This window comes from Urocitellus parryii, chromosome 10, assembly GCF_045843805.1.
Source record: "Urocitellus parryii isolate mUroPar1 chromosome 10, mUroPar1.hap1, whole genome shotgun sequence".
Classification (NCBI taxonomy): domain Eukaryota; kingdom Metazoa; phylum Chordata; class Mammalia; order Rodentia; family Sciuridae; genus Urocitellus; species Urocitellus parryii.
The window spans coordinates 78,440,313-78,454,895 of record NC_135540.1 but is presented as its reverse complement, the minus strand read 5'-3'; the positions used below and the strand labels follow the sequence as shown (position 1 = coordinate 78,454,895).

Here is a 14,583-nt window from a genome sequence, read left to right as displayed (position 1 = left end):
AAGAAGGTAAAGTATGTAAAAATAGAAATTTAAAATAGATCTTTCAACTTTAGAAACTTTATTTTCTGTCATCAATTCAAAAGAAATTTCCATGCTGATGTACCTCTTTGTGTGCATTGATGCCTTCATCATCCATTTATTAGTGAGAGGATCAAACATCTCCATGCTACCTAAATGTTCATTTCCATCATGTCCACCTACTGCATACACTTTACCTGTCAAATAAAGAGTATTTTCATTTGATTCCAAATAAATAGATATTAATGTTATTTTATATAAACAATATAATTAGAATGTCATAATATATATTCAACAACTGCTGTTCACATCAACATCATGATCATTATAATCATGTTTCAGTAGTCAAATGAAAACCAATGTATATTTTCACTAAACATATTATTCTTTATGAAGTTATTAAACACTCAAACACTACCCTCTTGGGTTTAGTAAATGCAATCACTGTCATGCTCTCAATAATGCTTTATAAAATTGAAAAGCACTCTAAATATGTTGTTTAAAGAAAGTATAAAACTGCCAAAACAATATGATCAATTTTTTTTCCTAAATGAAACACAGAAAAAAGGGAAAGATCATATACTAATATGTTAACTGGTTATGTACAGGTGCTTGGGATGATTATTAATTTTTATTAAATGTTTTTATGTTTTCCCCAAAAAGTATTCATACTATATAATCAGGGGGAAAACTACCTTTTAAAAGTTTGTAACAATTTATTCATGCAATTAATTCATTTTCAGTATGAGTTAAAAAATCTGATTTCAGTAATTAGTTACAGAAAGAAGCTGATACACATTTATAATTACTTCAATAAACATTTTTCCTTAGTTTAATTTTTTGCAAATATAACTCAGATAGTTTATTTTAATTCATATCTCCCTTTTCCCAGATATTAATCTCATCTCAACATTATACACCTATATGCAACAGATTTTATACTGAGCATCTGGAACACAAAGTAAACAATCACTACCAAAATATTTTATTGATATATTAAAAATATCTGACAAAAAGAAAGAAGTTCTCAAAGTTCACAAATTTTTAAAAAGAATACTGTGATCCTGTGATGTGATGTTAGGCAATAGTAGCCCACCTTCCACAGAGATTACACCCACATGTCGCCTTCGGCTATTCATTTCTGGTCCAAAGAACCAACTGTTTTTGTTGATCGAATAGCATTCAATACTTCGAAAGGGGTCACCAGATCCACCTCGACCACCTACACAAAACAGCACACCTACAAATAAAGCCACAAGATAGAGATTAAAATCACAGCTTCCAAACTTTTTTAAATTAGTGTGAGAAAATATTTTAGAAAGTCCAAATTTTGAAGACTGGTTAAAAAAAAGATGAATTATTTGGATAATATTCAATGTAATGTTACTAGAAATCAAATCTAATTGTCCTCCCTCATTTGAACTTCTGAAAAAATAGGAACATTAGCTATTTCTGCTTACTAACATCCTATTACAGTATGTTTTATACCCTCATCCCCTTTGTAAAACTTCTAAGGTCATAACAAAATCAATCAGCTCCTAAGTTAATTTCTTCTTAATGGGCAGAAATGCAACATTTGATACACTAATAATCTTATTTTTTAAATTATTTGCTTTCTTGCTATCTATAATACCAAAGTCTCTTTTTGTCTCCTAACTTTTCTTTCCTTCTATTTTCCAGGATCCATCTTGGCCCATTTCTCACATACTTTATGTTCACATAGGAAAAGTTCATCCCTTTAACTTCTGACTGTATCCTAATAACTTCCAATCCATATTTCATTTTTTTTTCTTTTTTCAGTATCGTGGATTGAGACCAGGGGTGCTTTATCACTGAGCAATACATCCCTAGTTCTTCTTTAAAATTGTTTACTTTTATTTTAAGACAGGGTCTTGCTAAATTACTTAGGCCTTACTAAATTGCTGAGACTGGCTTTGAATTTAATGATCCTCCTACCTTGGCCTCCAGAGTCACTGGGATTACAAGCATGTGCCACCATGCTCAGCCCAATCCACATTTCTAAGCCACATTTCTGGTTATTGTTCTACAAGAACTTCAAAACCCAGTGTGTTCAAAAGTCTCTCCCCTTTTTGTCTACCTTAACAACTTCTTCCTTGACTGGAATGTCCTACTCTTCCCTCTCTATTCCTTCTGCCACCGTCTTACTTCAGGCCCTCATCAAATACTACCCAATTAGAGAATAATGAAATTCTGTCCTTTCTTACTACTTAAAAACCATTTTGCTTTCAGATTGTCAGCAGAATAATCTAAATAAAAGATTCTTTCAATAACTTCCCATTATCTCCATAAAACTTCAATAAATGCCACTGAGTTGTACACTTAATGATGGTTAAAATGACAAATATATGCTATATACCTTCACAATTAAAAAAACAACAACACAAGTTTAGTATGAGTCACAATCATCTAAAGAACTTATAAAAAGATGGCTAGGCTTGACCACCCCCCAGAGTTTCTGATTCAGTAGCCTTGAGGTGGGTTCAAGAGTTTATATTTTTAACAAGTTCCTAACTGACTGCTAATGTTGCTGCTGCACAGTGACCACTTCTTTCACACTTTGAGAAGCACTAACTGCCTTACAGGGTAAAACCTTGGCTCAGCATGAAGGCCCCCCAGGATCAACACTTTCTCTTTTCTTTTTAATACTTCATGTTCCTGCAACATATTTATACTATCATTACTTAGCATACAATAATTTTAAATAATCTATTATGCCACTAGTCTTAAGATAGGTGAAAGGAGTGCATTAAGCATCCCCCCCACCACCACTGTGGTATTGGGGATTAAACACAGAAGTGCTCTACCACTGAAATATATCCCTACCCTTTTTATTTTGATACAGGATCTTACTAAGTTGCTGAGGCTGGCCTTGAACTTGTGATCCTCATGCCTCAGCCTCAACCTCCCAACTCACTGGGATTATAGTGCCACTGTAACTAAGCATTTATGCACTAACAGGGACTAGCACAATGTGAGGTATAGACCAGGCATTCTGTAAATATAAATGAATTGAACATCTTTTCCTTAACTGGCACCCAGAAGACTATCTATTTATTATTCAAAACCAGGAGTGATATTTACTTTCTCTTTAAAGCCTTTTCTGACCTTTCCAAGGTAAAAATAACCATTCTTTATGTGTCTCACTATACTTTGTGATAATATCAAAGTACTTGTAATACTTTATTGAATTTTTTTATTCAAATGTTTTTTCCCTAGACCAGACCACAGGTTTCCCCAGAAATGAACTGCTTATATTCTATTTGTACTTCTAAAGCCTAAGCACAACCTGCCACATGATAGACAGTCAATGTTTGCTTAATGATTACATAGATGAATGACTAGAACAGCTTGTGCTATCTTTTCCAATTGATGCAACAGTTTACAGAATTGTAATCATTTTGCAGTGCTGGGGATTGAACTCAAGGCTTTGTACATTCAAGGCAAATGCTCTAAACACTGAGCAAGACCCCCAGCCCCAATATAATACTTTAAAGTCAGAGAAATTTAAAGTTAGAAGAGACTTTAAAGATCATGGAGTCAAATTATTTATAAATAAAACTGAAGCCTTGAAAGATTAAGAAGTTTGCCCCAGATTACAAATGTTTAATGATATTCCTGGGATTATAAACCCAGAATATAATTATAATCTTTGTTTTATATTTTCTTGAAGTAGAAACTAGTCTTTCAGCTATACAGGTCACCTTAGAACATGACATGAAAGGGGGGGAAAAACTAAAATAGAAGTAAAAATATCTATTTTTGTGTGGTCTTAGCATATTTTTAACCTAATTCTTAGTCTTATCCATAAAATGAAATAATACCATCTATCTTATACTAAAGACTGAATCCTTCACTAAAATCTATGACATAAAGTTTATGCAATCATGTGAGATCACACATGTGATGTTGAATTCAAACCTAGATTTGAATAGTACTTGCCTAGCATGTACAAAGCCCTGGGTTAGATTCCCAGCAGCATCCCCATCCAAAGAAAAAAAACTGGATAAGAATTTTATCAACTTGAATTTATGAAATAGGATTGAAAGTAAAACTCTGAAAATTAATTCTCTCCATTAATATATTAAAAAGGAGAATAAATAACAATCCTTTTCATATTAAACTAATTATTTTTAAAAATTTTTAAATATATATATATTTAGTTGTAAATGAACACACAGTATCTTTTTATTGATTTTTTAAAAATATTTATTTATTTTTTAAGTGCAGATGGACACAACACAATGTCTTTATTTTTATGTGGTGCTGAGGATCAAACTCAGTGCCTCAAGTATGAGAGGCAAGCACTTTACCACTGAGCTACAGCCCCAGCTCCTAAACTAATTATTTAAAATCGGGCAGGTATATGACTTTCAGCCGTTCTATATGCTACCTAGATAAATTCATAATCAAATATTGTCTTTTGCTGTTGTTAGTTAGGTCATATCATAAGATCTCACTATTTGATAATTCTATATTAGGTAGTAGCAAATACAGTGAAAATCTCTATTCCAGGATCTTCCTGAATCATTAAATTTATAGCTTGGATTTGAAATATGTCCCCCAACTGCTCATGTGCTGAAAGCTTAGTCCCTAGAACAGCAATGTTCAGAGGTGGAGATCTTGTGAAGTGATTGGATAATGAAGGCTCAGGCTCAGTAGATTAATACATTGAGGGATTCATAGCTGGACTACTGGGAGGCGGTGAAAACTGTAGAAAGTGAAACCTAGTTGGAGGGACTGCATTCTTGTGGGAGGGCCCTTGTGAACTTGTTTTCCTACCCCTCTCACTTCAATGAGGTGAGAGGCTTTTTTCCCCAAAACAATAGAGCTGGCCAACCATGGACTGAAACCTGAAACCACAAGCCAAGATAAATATTTCCTCCTTTTAAGTTGTTATTCTTAGGTATTTGGTCATAGTGACAAAAAGCTAACACAGTGGACCTCACTTACATTCTCTCATCTCTCAAACAAGCTCCTTTTTATAAAATAAAAAATATAAGAAAACATGAATTATTTTCTTGGGAAAATTTAAAGTCTAAAAATTGTGGCAAATAAAGGTAAAGTTATATGCCTCCTAAAATGTAAGAGCTTTAGATTTTAATATGGTCCATTATACAAATGTCAGACATTTAGTGCCTTTCTTTTGTTTTGATAGAATGCAAAAACAAATATTGAAATACATAAGATAAAACTTAAATAAGATACTCATCTTTGAAGAACTCTAAACATGTCAAATAAATAGATTACAATGCAACATAAAAAAACAAGTTCAAAGTGCTCTAGAGGCCTAGTAAAGGAGCGAATTCTGCCTAGAACAATAAGGGAAGACTTCAAAAACAGATATTTTAGTAGATCTTCAGTATGTATAAGACTTATTATGACTTTTTTTAATGGCTTATTGGTAAAAGTAAATCATGTACCGTAAGAATTATGTATATATATAAATGTATTTGCCAATTATTACTTTAAGGCAATCAGATACTAATTATCTTATAGTTAATTTTGAACACACATAAATAATGCTCAAATACATCAAGGATTTTTCTAGGAAACATGATAAAATAAGGAACTTAATTACCAGCAGTATGCTTCCTTGGGGTAGTCCGAACTGAGTATTCAAAGTCGGGTACTGCTCTGCTACTCAAATGAAGGTGGTAGTTTCTTGCTTCATCCAATAAATCTCTACATTTTAGATTCTGCTTGACAATCTGCTCTTTCGCCACAACACCCATAAGAAAATCAATTGGTAATAATGGCAGACGAACCTAAGATTATGAATAGTTGCAATATAAAATTTAATAGTAATAGAATAACCTTTTCTCTACTTTCTTTAAAGTATGTTCTCTTTTTAAAACTTACATAGGGGTTGATGGTGTGCTCAGTGGTACAGTGCATAGTGTGTGCAAGGCCTTGGGTTCAATCCCCAAAACCACAAAAACAAAAACCAAAAACACAATACTGCCTTAAATGCTTAAAAAACAAAAAACAAACAAAAAAAAAAAAACAAAAAAAAAAATCAATCTAATTATAATCACACTTTGAAAGGTTTACTTATCTTCCTATAAATATTTAAACACTGGTAATTATAAGCAATTTTGTTCTTAATATTTGTTAAAATTTTTGGGGGGAGATGGTACTGGGGATTTACTCAGGGGCGCTGAGCCATATCCCCAGCCCTATTTTGTATTTTATTTAGAGACAGGTTCTCACTGAGTTGCTTAGCACCTCACTTTTGCTGAGACTAGCTTTGAACTTCAGATCCTCCTGCCTCAGCCTTCAGAGCCACTGGGATTACAGGCGTGCACCACCAGCACTCCGCCTGTTAAAATTTTTGATAATACTAGTAAGAAATTTTTAGTAAAAAGTGGCATAATTATCACAGATAATCTAATATTTTAATCTGGCACAAAATTTTAATAAAGCATCTAACTTTGAAAAAAGTAAATAAAACTATTGCTCTTTTAAAAGCAATATCATTTTACTTCTTAGGAATAAATGAAAGGAGGACTGAAAGAAAGGAAAAAGAGAAGAGGGAGAAAGAATAAGAAGCAGAGGGAAGGGGACAGAGAGAGAGAAAATAAAGGAAAAGACACAGATACCGAAGGGCCTATATATTAGTTCCCTATCTGAATAACCCCTGTTGACAGTTTTTAAAATAACAATAATAACAGACACATTTCTGAGGTGAAAAAAGTCTCAAAACTGTGGTAAGGAAAGAAAATGGAAAGTGATGTATGATTTTTTTCCAGAATAAATCAATATGCATTAGGAATAACTGTATTTTTATCAGTAAAATAAATCATTAAAATTTTTTATAGGTTATAAATGATATTACTTTAGAGCTATTTCCTCAGAATCCTTTTCTATTAACATAAACATATTCATTACTGTGATGTTGAAAGACTATTTTAAATATTCAGATTACAAATCATTCAAATGTGACAGATTTATCCTAAAACAGTATAGGAAATGAACTGAAAACAAGAGAGTCTGGGCTGGGGTTGTACCTCAGTGGTGGAGTGCTTGCCTCTCAAGCATGAGGTACTGGGTTCAATCCTCAGCACCACATAAAAAAAAATAAAAATAAAGATATTGTGTCCATCTACAATTAAAACATTAAAAAACAAGAGAATTGGGCTGGGGATGTGGCTCAAGGGGTAGCGCGCTTGCCTGGCATGCTTGCGGCATGGGGTTCGATCCTCAGCACCACATACAAATAAAGATGTTGTGTCCGCCGAAAACTAAAAAAAATATTAAACTCTCTCTCTTAAAAAAAAAACAAGCGAATTTAAGCTATTTTCATCTTTCTATTACATCAATGGTTTCTGTATTCCCTCAAATAAAGTACATTTTCATAATGAATAAAACCTGTTGATCTGCTTCCATAGTACTTCATTTACATACACAATCAGCCCTACCTGTGCCAGTGTTTCATCCAACCATTTAGAATGATGCTGAGGATTGGCAAGAAGCCACTTGATGGCAGCACTATAAACCTGCTTTTCATTCTCAATATTTAAATCGCTGGAGGACAAAAGCTTATGGAGGTGCTGGGGTGACACACTTACAAAGTCTTCACACTCCACAACTTCAGTAAAATGTTCACAGGCATACTGATCTGCCATATCCATTAAGTCTATTCGATTGTGACTTTCAGCAAAGGCTCTTACTGCCAGGCAATTGGAGGGATGAAAATGTAATTTCATGTATTCACAACAAGCTCTAGCCACCAGTTCCACCTGAAGAATACAGGCTGCATATAAGAGAGGCTGGACATTGTCAACAGTCAAAGTGATCCGTGAAGAATAGACAAACTTTACCAAGTCTTCTATTGCATCACCATCAAAATCTCTAATCTCAATCAGAGTTTGTTTGGCTTCAGCCATTTCAGAGAGAAACATGGCTCTGAAATAGGGAATAACACAAGCCAATACCAGCTTGTGACAAGAGATGAGCTTTGAGCCAACCTGTTCAAAACAAATAAAAAAAAAATTAATCAAAATTAGCTTCAGATAAGCACAGAGCATGTATTATAGAACAAAATCTCCAGACAATTTGGATTATTATATTAATAATGTAATTCTCTGGTCACTTACATTCATTTGAGGCCCATTTCTTAAAGTCAGGCAATTTTCACCTCCCAAATTACCCACTTAAATTGTATCTACAACAAACTGATTTTTTTTTCTTTTTTGTGGTGCTAGGGATTGAACCCAGGGCTTGTGTATGCAAGGCAAGCACTCTACCAACTGAGCTATAGCCCCAGCCCCTATATTATCTCATCTTTTAAGAACATTTTGACTCGGGCTGGGGATGTGGCTCAAGCGGTAGCGCGCTCACCTGGCGTGTGTGCGGCCCAGGTTCGATCCTCAGCACCACATACAAATGAAGATGTTGTGTCCGCCGAGAACTAAGAAAAAATAAATAAATGTTAAAATTCTCTCTCTCTGTCCCCCTCTCTCTCACTCTCTCTTTAAAAAAAAAAAAAAAGAACATTTTGACAAAAAAAAAAAAACATCATGTCACTTATACCAAGCATTTTTAAAGTGCTTTTCACATACTAACTCACTTAATCGTCCCAACACCAAAATGAGAAGGTACAACTATTGTCCACAACTTATTAATCAGAAAACTGAACCACACAGTAAATAAAGCAACATTTAGTAGTATTTATTATGAGCTCAACACCAAAATGAGAAGGTACAACTATTGTCCACAACTTATTAATCAGAAAACTGAACCACACAGTAAATAAAGCAACATTTAGTAGTATTTATTATGAGCTCAACTGAGCTCATTTTCTATTTAAATTATTTTGATATGATGTATTTCATATAAAAGCAGTAAAGATAAAATATTGAAATCTTAGTACCTTGTTAAAAAAATTAAAGATTGCTTCCAATAGTGTGTCATTACACTTGTAACTGAATCTTTGTTCACATTCTCTTTATTTCCCACAAAAACTCCTATAAAGAGAAATACTGCTTCAAAGGATAGGTATAATGCGGATACATACCACTAAATTGTCCATTTCTGAGCTACTTAAAATATTTGTTCTATACTCTGGGTATTGTTAAGAAATTGTTGCTAATCTGATTATTGAAAATATTACTCATCTCCTTTTATAAGATTAAATTATCAATAAATTTGAGGCTATTTGTATTCTATGAACTATGAATTTTTTTCTTATTTGTAAGAACTCATACATTTAGAATATTAGGCATTTGTCAAATATATTTCAAATTTTTTGCTTTTACAGATTGTATAAAAATGTATACTGTGGGGACTGGGGTTATGGCTCAGCAATGCTCACCTAGTATGTGTGAGGCGCTAGGTTCAATCCTCAGCACCACATAAAAATAAATAAATAAAACAAAGGTATTGTGTCCAACTACAACTGAAAAAAATATATTAAGTTATAATATCCTGGCACATTATAATAAATAACCAATGAAGAAAATGTAATAACAAAAGCAATTTTCTTTTGTGTGTGTTGGTTATTATATCATAAACTTATAGTTTTGTCTCATTTTTTGAAAGTTAATACTAAAATAAGACCTTCTAAATAAAGAGGCTACAGGAGCATTGTAATGAACAGTTTTGCTTATAAATGTTCCTTGCCCAATCTTTTTTTCACTAATATGAAAACAGAACAAATATCATTTATTTTAACAAATACAAGATGATCATTTCTGTCTGCTATATCATATTGAATTTTTAAGCAGAATTCATCAGGCACAATTTAGATTTGGGACTCAAGTTACAACACAGGCTACTACATAAAGTTTAGCATGCTTTCAAATTAAACTCAGCCTAAAATGGAATCTGAAATCTGATATTTAAAAAAATAGTCTAAAATATCCTTTTAAAAATTATCTGAACATGCCACCACTGAGATTCAGATTCATAGAATAAGTTTTTGTAATATGACATACTTAACTAAATGACTTGCCAACACCTGATTACATGATAGTACTATAAAATAAGATTCTACCATTATTTAAACACTGACTTCCCACCTTACCTGTATAAGTCTATGGTCAAGTTATTTTCATGCTAATTTTAGTAAGACCATGTCCCTTTACAACTCTATTTTAATCTCTTGCTTTAAATAAACAAAAATGTGGCTTTCCCCCCTGTACATCTTAATGTATGCTTTTGTAATAAATATCCACTTTACCTTAAAAAAATGTGAGCTATACATATGAAATATGTACATCTAAGGATATATGTTTTTTGTTTTTTGCTACCAGGGATTGAACTCAGGGGCATTCAACCACTGAGCAACATCTGCAGCCCTATTTTGTATTTTATTTAGAGACAGGGTCTTACTGAGTTGCTTAACACCTCGCTTTTGTTCAGGCTGACTTTGAACTTCGAATCCTCTTGCCTCAGCCTCCCAAGCTGCTAAAGTTACAGGCGTGCACACAGCTATTTATTATGTAGTATTTATTATGAAATATTTATTAGAAATAAATATTATTAGAAATAAATCAAAATCCAAAGATGAAAACTATACAAACCTGGTGTTTAAAACTAGATGAAGAATAAGCTATAAAATACTACAAATTACTGTATAATTTTAAATTATAATACTATACCTGTATGTGTCCTCAATATTAGTGAATTTCCTAACTTAACAATTCTTTTTTCTTGGATCAGTGAAAATATGAATAATTCAAGGTAGCTTAAAATTTAAGTAATAAAATGTCGAATATCAACATTAATAACATGATTCCTTATGTTTTTTAAAAAACTTGAAACATAATAAATCAAAATCCTGAGTAATTTTTCATAATAAAACAAAGACCTTTAGATTATTAAAGCATCCTGCTTTCACCATGGAGATGTAGAGAAAGGGGGGAAATAGGCATCCTTCATTTTTAGTGCTGATTCACATTTAGGTCCAACCAGAAAAATTACATGACAAACTAAGCAGAACTCTGATCAAGATAATTGATCTGCTCAAATATAAATCGAACTAAAAAGGACATAAAAGAACATTAATTAACAAAGAGCATTAAAAATTCCATTAACATTGTTCTGACTTACAATATGAACCTACCTATTGGCCTACAGTAAATGTCATTTATTTCTCCTCCTGACTAAAATACATGTTTAATGTGTGAAATCAAGAAAGCACAGAAAAACTCAAGGGAAAATTTTTTTCATTTATTCAACAACTGTCAATCAGTTGGTGTATTTATATGCAACTTTTTCTACACATTTTGAAACATACCTGAGATTTTCCTGAAATGTGTAATCTTTTCCTAAGTGTCTAATACCTTTTGTAAGCCTCCTGTTTATTGGTGTATGTTTTTCTATTCAGTGGACATAACATTATTGGTCATGTGGACAATACTAACCGTTTTAACCATTGCGTTTAATTTTTTCCACATTTTAAACACAAACGTATCTTAGAAAGATTTTTTTTTTTGGTATATCAGAATATTTCCTTGGGATAAGATATGAAAATCAAAATTTATGAATCAAAGAAATTAGTGTTTTGTAACTTGATATATGCTGCCAAATTGCTCTGACAAAAATACTGGACCAATTTACACATTCAGCAGCAATATTTGGGAAAGCCCCATGAAAATTTGAAAAGCAATAAAAACATGTTTTAAAAATTCAATGTTGAAAGTGAACATTTTTTATTTAATTTTATTTCTCAGCTATTCAATACTTTTCAAAAATGTCACTGTGAACTACTCTTTTGTGTTGTAGTTATTCTCACATAGTTCACTTCATTTCTAGGTATCAGTTTTATAATTCCATTAAGATTGTTAAAATCATACACAAACACACTAAAATGTTTAAATCATTGAAAAAACAAAAACAAAGGTATATTACGCTAAATGTTTATATTATGCTATCTAACAGCCACTGAAGTACCTGTATTACAGGAACTACATTGAAATGACAATGTCCTTTTGGTACCAGAAATTTAACTCAAGGGCACTTTACCACTAAGCCACATCCTTTTTATTTTTTTATTTTTGAGACATGGTCTTGCTAAATTTCTTGGGGCCTCGCTAAATTGCTGAGACCTCTACCTTTCGATCCTCCTGCCTCAGTCTCCTGAGTTGCTGGGATTACGGTATGCTCCACCATGCCAGACAAAGTAGAACAGAAATAAATACTAAAAATAAAATTTAAAAACCCTCTATATCCAAACCTTCTGTACACCATTATAAACTAAACTGTATTCTAATCTTTCAATTTAATCCCTAGTAATTTTGCTCTATAACTACTTTTTCCAATAGTACACCAGTTGGCCAAAATGTGTTTAATTGCCAAGGCCTAAAAGAGAAGGGGTTAAATAGTGGTACCAGACTCAAGGTCTTAACTTGTATTACATTACAATATCTAGCTTCTGTAACAACTAGCTCTATAACTAACATATACTACATCTTGACTAACCTTATATTGCATTCACTTCTTTATTGTTTTTTTTTTCTTTTTGGTTGGTTGTTTTGTGGGTTTTTTTTTTTTGGGGGGGAGGGGGGGTTACTGTCAACCGACCCCAGGGTCACTTGATCACTGAGCCACATCCTGTCTCAACTTATGCTGTCAAGTGGGAGAAATAAAGAATCTCCACACACTTCTGCTCTTTTCAATGCTTTATTCACGCAAGTCACTCAATATAATTTCACCCTATAGGTTCTTAACCAAGAAAACGCCAATCTTTAAATCTAGGCACTGCAATAGACATAATCAATTCACAGCAAAAAAATTCTAGATTAATTCTAAGCACTGCAAACACATGACAGGCTCATTATAGATATTCCCTCTACATGCTAAGCTCAAGTGTCAGATCAAAAGTCTCAAGCCTTAGGCTTTAAGTCCAGCAGATGCACACTTGCTCAGACTGGTGATCAGATCAGAAGCCAAGGCAGGTTTCTCCTGGGGTGGAGCTGACCGTTGACAGAGGTGGTGGTCATAGGGAGAAATCCTTTTTCCACCAAAGTCAAGAGGCTGCTATAGAGTTTGAGAGCAGTGAGAACAACGAGGATCAGACAGATGAGAAGAGTTAGGATATCAATTTAGGTCTCATCAGGCTCTCAGGCTTATGTGTGCAGTGTCGGCTAGCTGCATATCTGTTCATTTGCTCCATCATTTATACTAAATTTTGGGGCTTCAATCTCTATCAGTGCTACAAGATTTCTCAGTGACGTCACTGTCTTGAAGTTAAAGCATCTGGTCTGGTGGTCCCCACCCTGATTCTTCCTTCTTGCTCTTATCTGGGCAACATGGCAACATGCCAGAGATTTCACTCTGAGTTTGTCAGTCTGGGGAGAAGTGACTTATTTGTGGCTGAGGGTCATACTGGAGGGTTCCGTAGGTGTGCCTGGTGAGACTGCAGGTTTCAAAGTGGAATTTTTAAAATGGAGTTGCTTAGGCTAAGGCCTGAGACCATCCTTACACATCCCCAGAGAAAGGATCTCACTGAGTTGCTTATCACCTCCCTACAAGGTCCCTGCTTAGCATCTGGATGGCCTTCTTAAGTGCTGGTCACCATTTTAAGGAAAAAGTTTCCCTTTCCTGCTCAAGGGCATTTCTGAGAAAGGCTCACCACTCCCTCATATCACCCCACCCTTAACCACTAGCATTAGGACCTACCTGGTTCTGATTCCTGAGCCTCCCCCATAAAAGTCCCAGAAATCCTATAGAGAAATGGCCTTTATTTCTCAGCTCTGACAAATAAACTCTCGTGTGTTCTCTGCGTCTTTCAGTCTTTCATTTCTTGTTCCTCCCTTTCCCTTCACTCCTTAAATTGCTAAGGCTGGCTTTGAACTTGTGATCCTCCTGCCTCTGCCGCCCTAGTTGCTGGGATCACAGGGTGTGCGCCACTGCGCCCAGCCTTCCTTATGTTTTAAAACCTACATAATGGTCCTGGCATGATGGCACATTTAACCCCTGGAAATATGTGCATGCCTATATTCCTGGGATTGGGAGGCTGAGGCAGGATGATCACAAATTTGAGGCCAGCCTGGACAACCTTGCAAGACCCTGTTTCCCAAATAAAAAGGGCAATGAATATAGCTCAGTGGCAGAGCTGTTCAACTCCCAGTATGGGGTGGGCATAATGGAAATGAGCTTAGATAGCATTTGGGAGATCAAATAAACAAGGATCTAGGAATATTAATATTTAAATACACTCAACCTACATAATAAAGACAGCAATTTAGGTAGCATTTGAATGTCAAATAAATAAGGACCTAGAAATATTTAAATATCCCCTTTTGAGAAAAATGAAAAGTTAAAAATACTTATTTAATAAATGAATGGACAAAAGTAAAGGTGATTATCAATTAACACAGAACATTAAAAACTTAACATTTTTAAGGACTTCTTAACAGTTAATGCTTAAATGTTAAAAACAGGATCACTTTACATTACATTATTATTTCTATTTTATTAGATTGTAACTGTGCTGAGGTCTGAAAGATCCCCAGTATTCATGTATTAAAACTTAATAATCCCCATTGTGGTAGTATTAAGAGGTTGGACCTTTGGGAAAGTGATAAGATGATAAGGGCT

At 33.8% G+C, this 14,583-nt stretch overlaps 1 protein-coding gene across 4 annotated transcripts in view; it reads right to left on the bottom strand.

Moving 5' to 3' along the window:
* The window catches only part of Klhl8 (kelch like family member 8), a 45,560-nt gene that overhangs the window by 13,077 nt on the left and 17,900 nt on the right, over positions 1-14,583 (bottom strand). For 3 of the 4 annotated variants that reach the window (XM_077803181.1, XM_077803178.1, XM_077803179.1), the window contains exons 3-6: positions 7,458-8,006; positions 5,618-5,804; positions 1,115-1,258; positions 104-215 (exon numbers count right to left, since the gene is read on the bottom strand). In XM_077803181.1, the coding sequence (XP_077659307.1) occupies positions 104-215; positions 1,115-1,258; positions 5,618-5,804; positions 7,458-8,006 (992 nt within the window). The remainder of the gene's footprint in view (positions 1-103; positions 216-1,114; positions 1,259-5,617; positions 5,805-7,457; positions 8,007-14,583) is intronic. The other variant, XM_077803180.1, reaches the window with a different exon arrangement.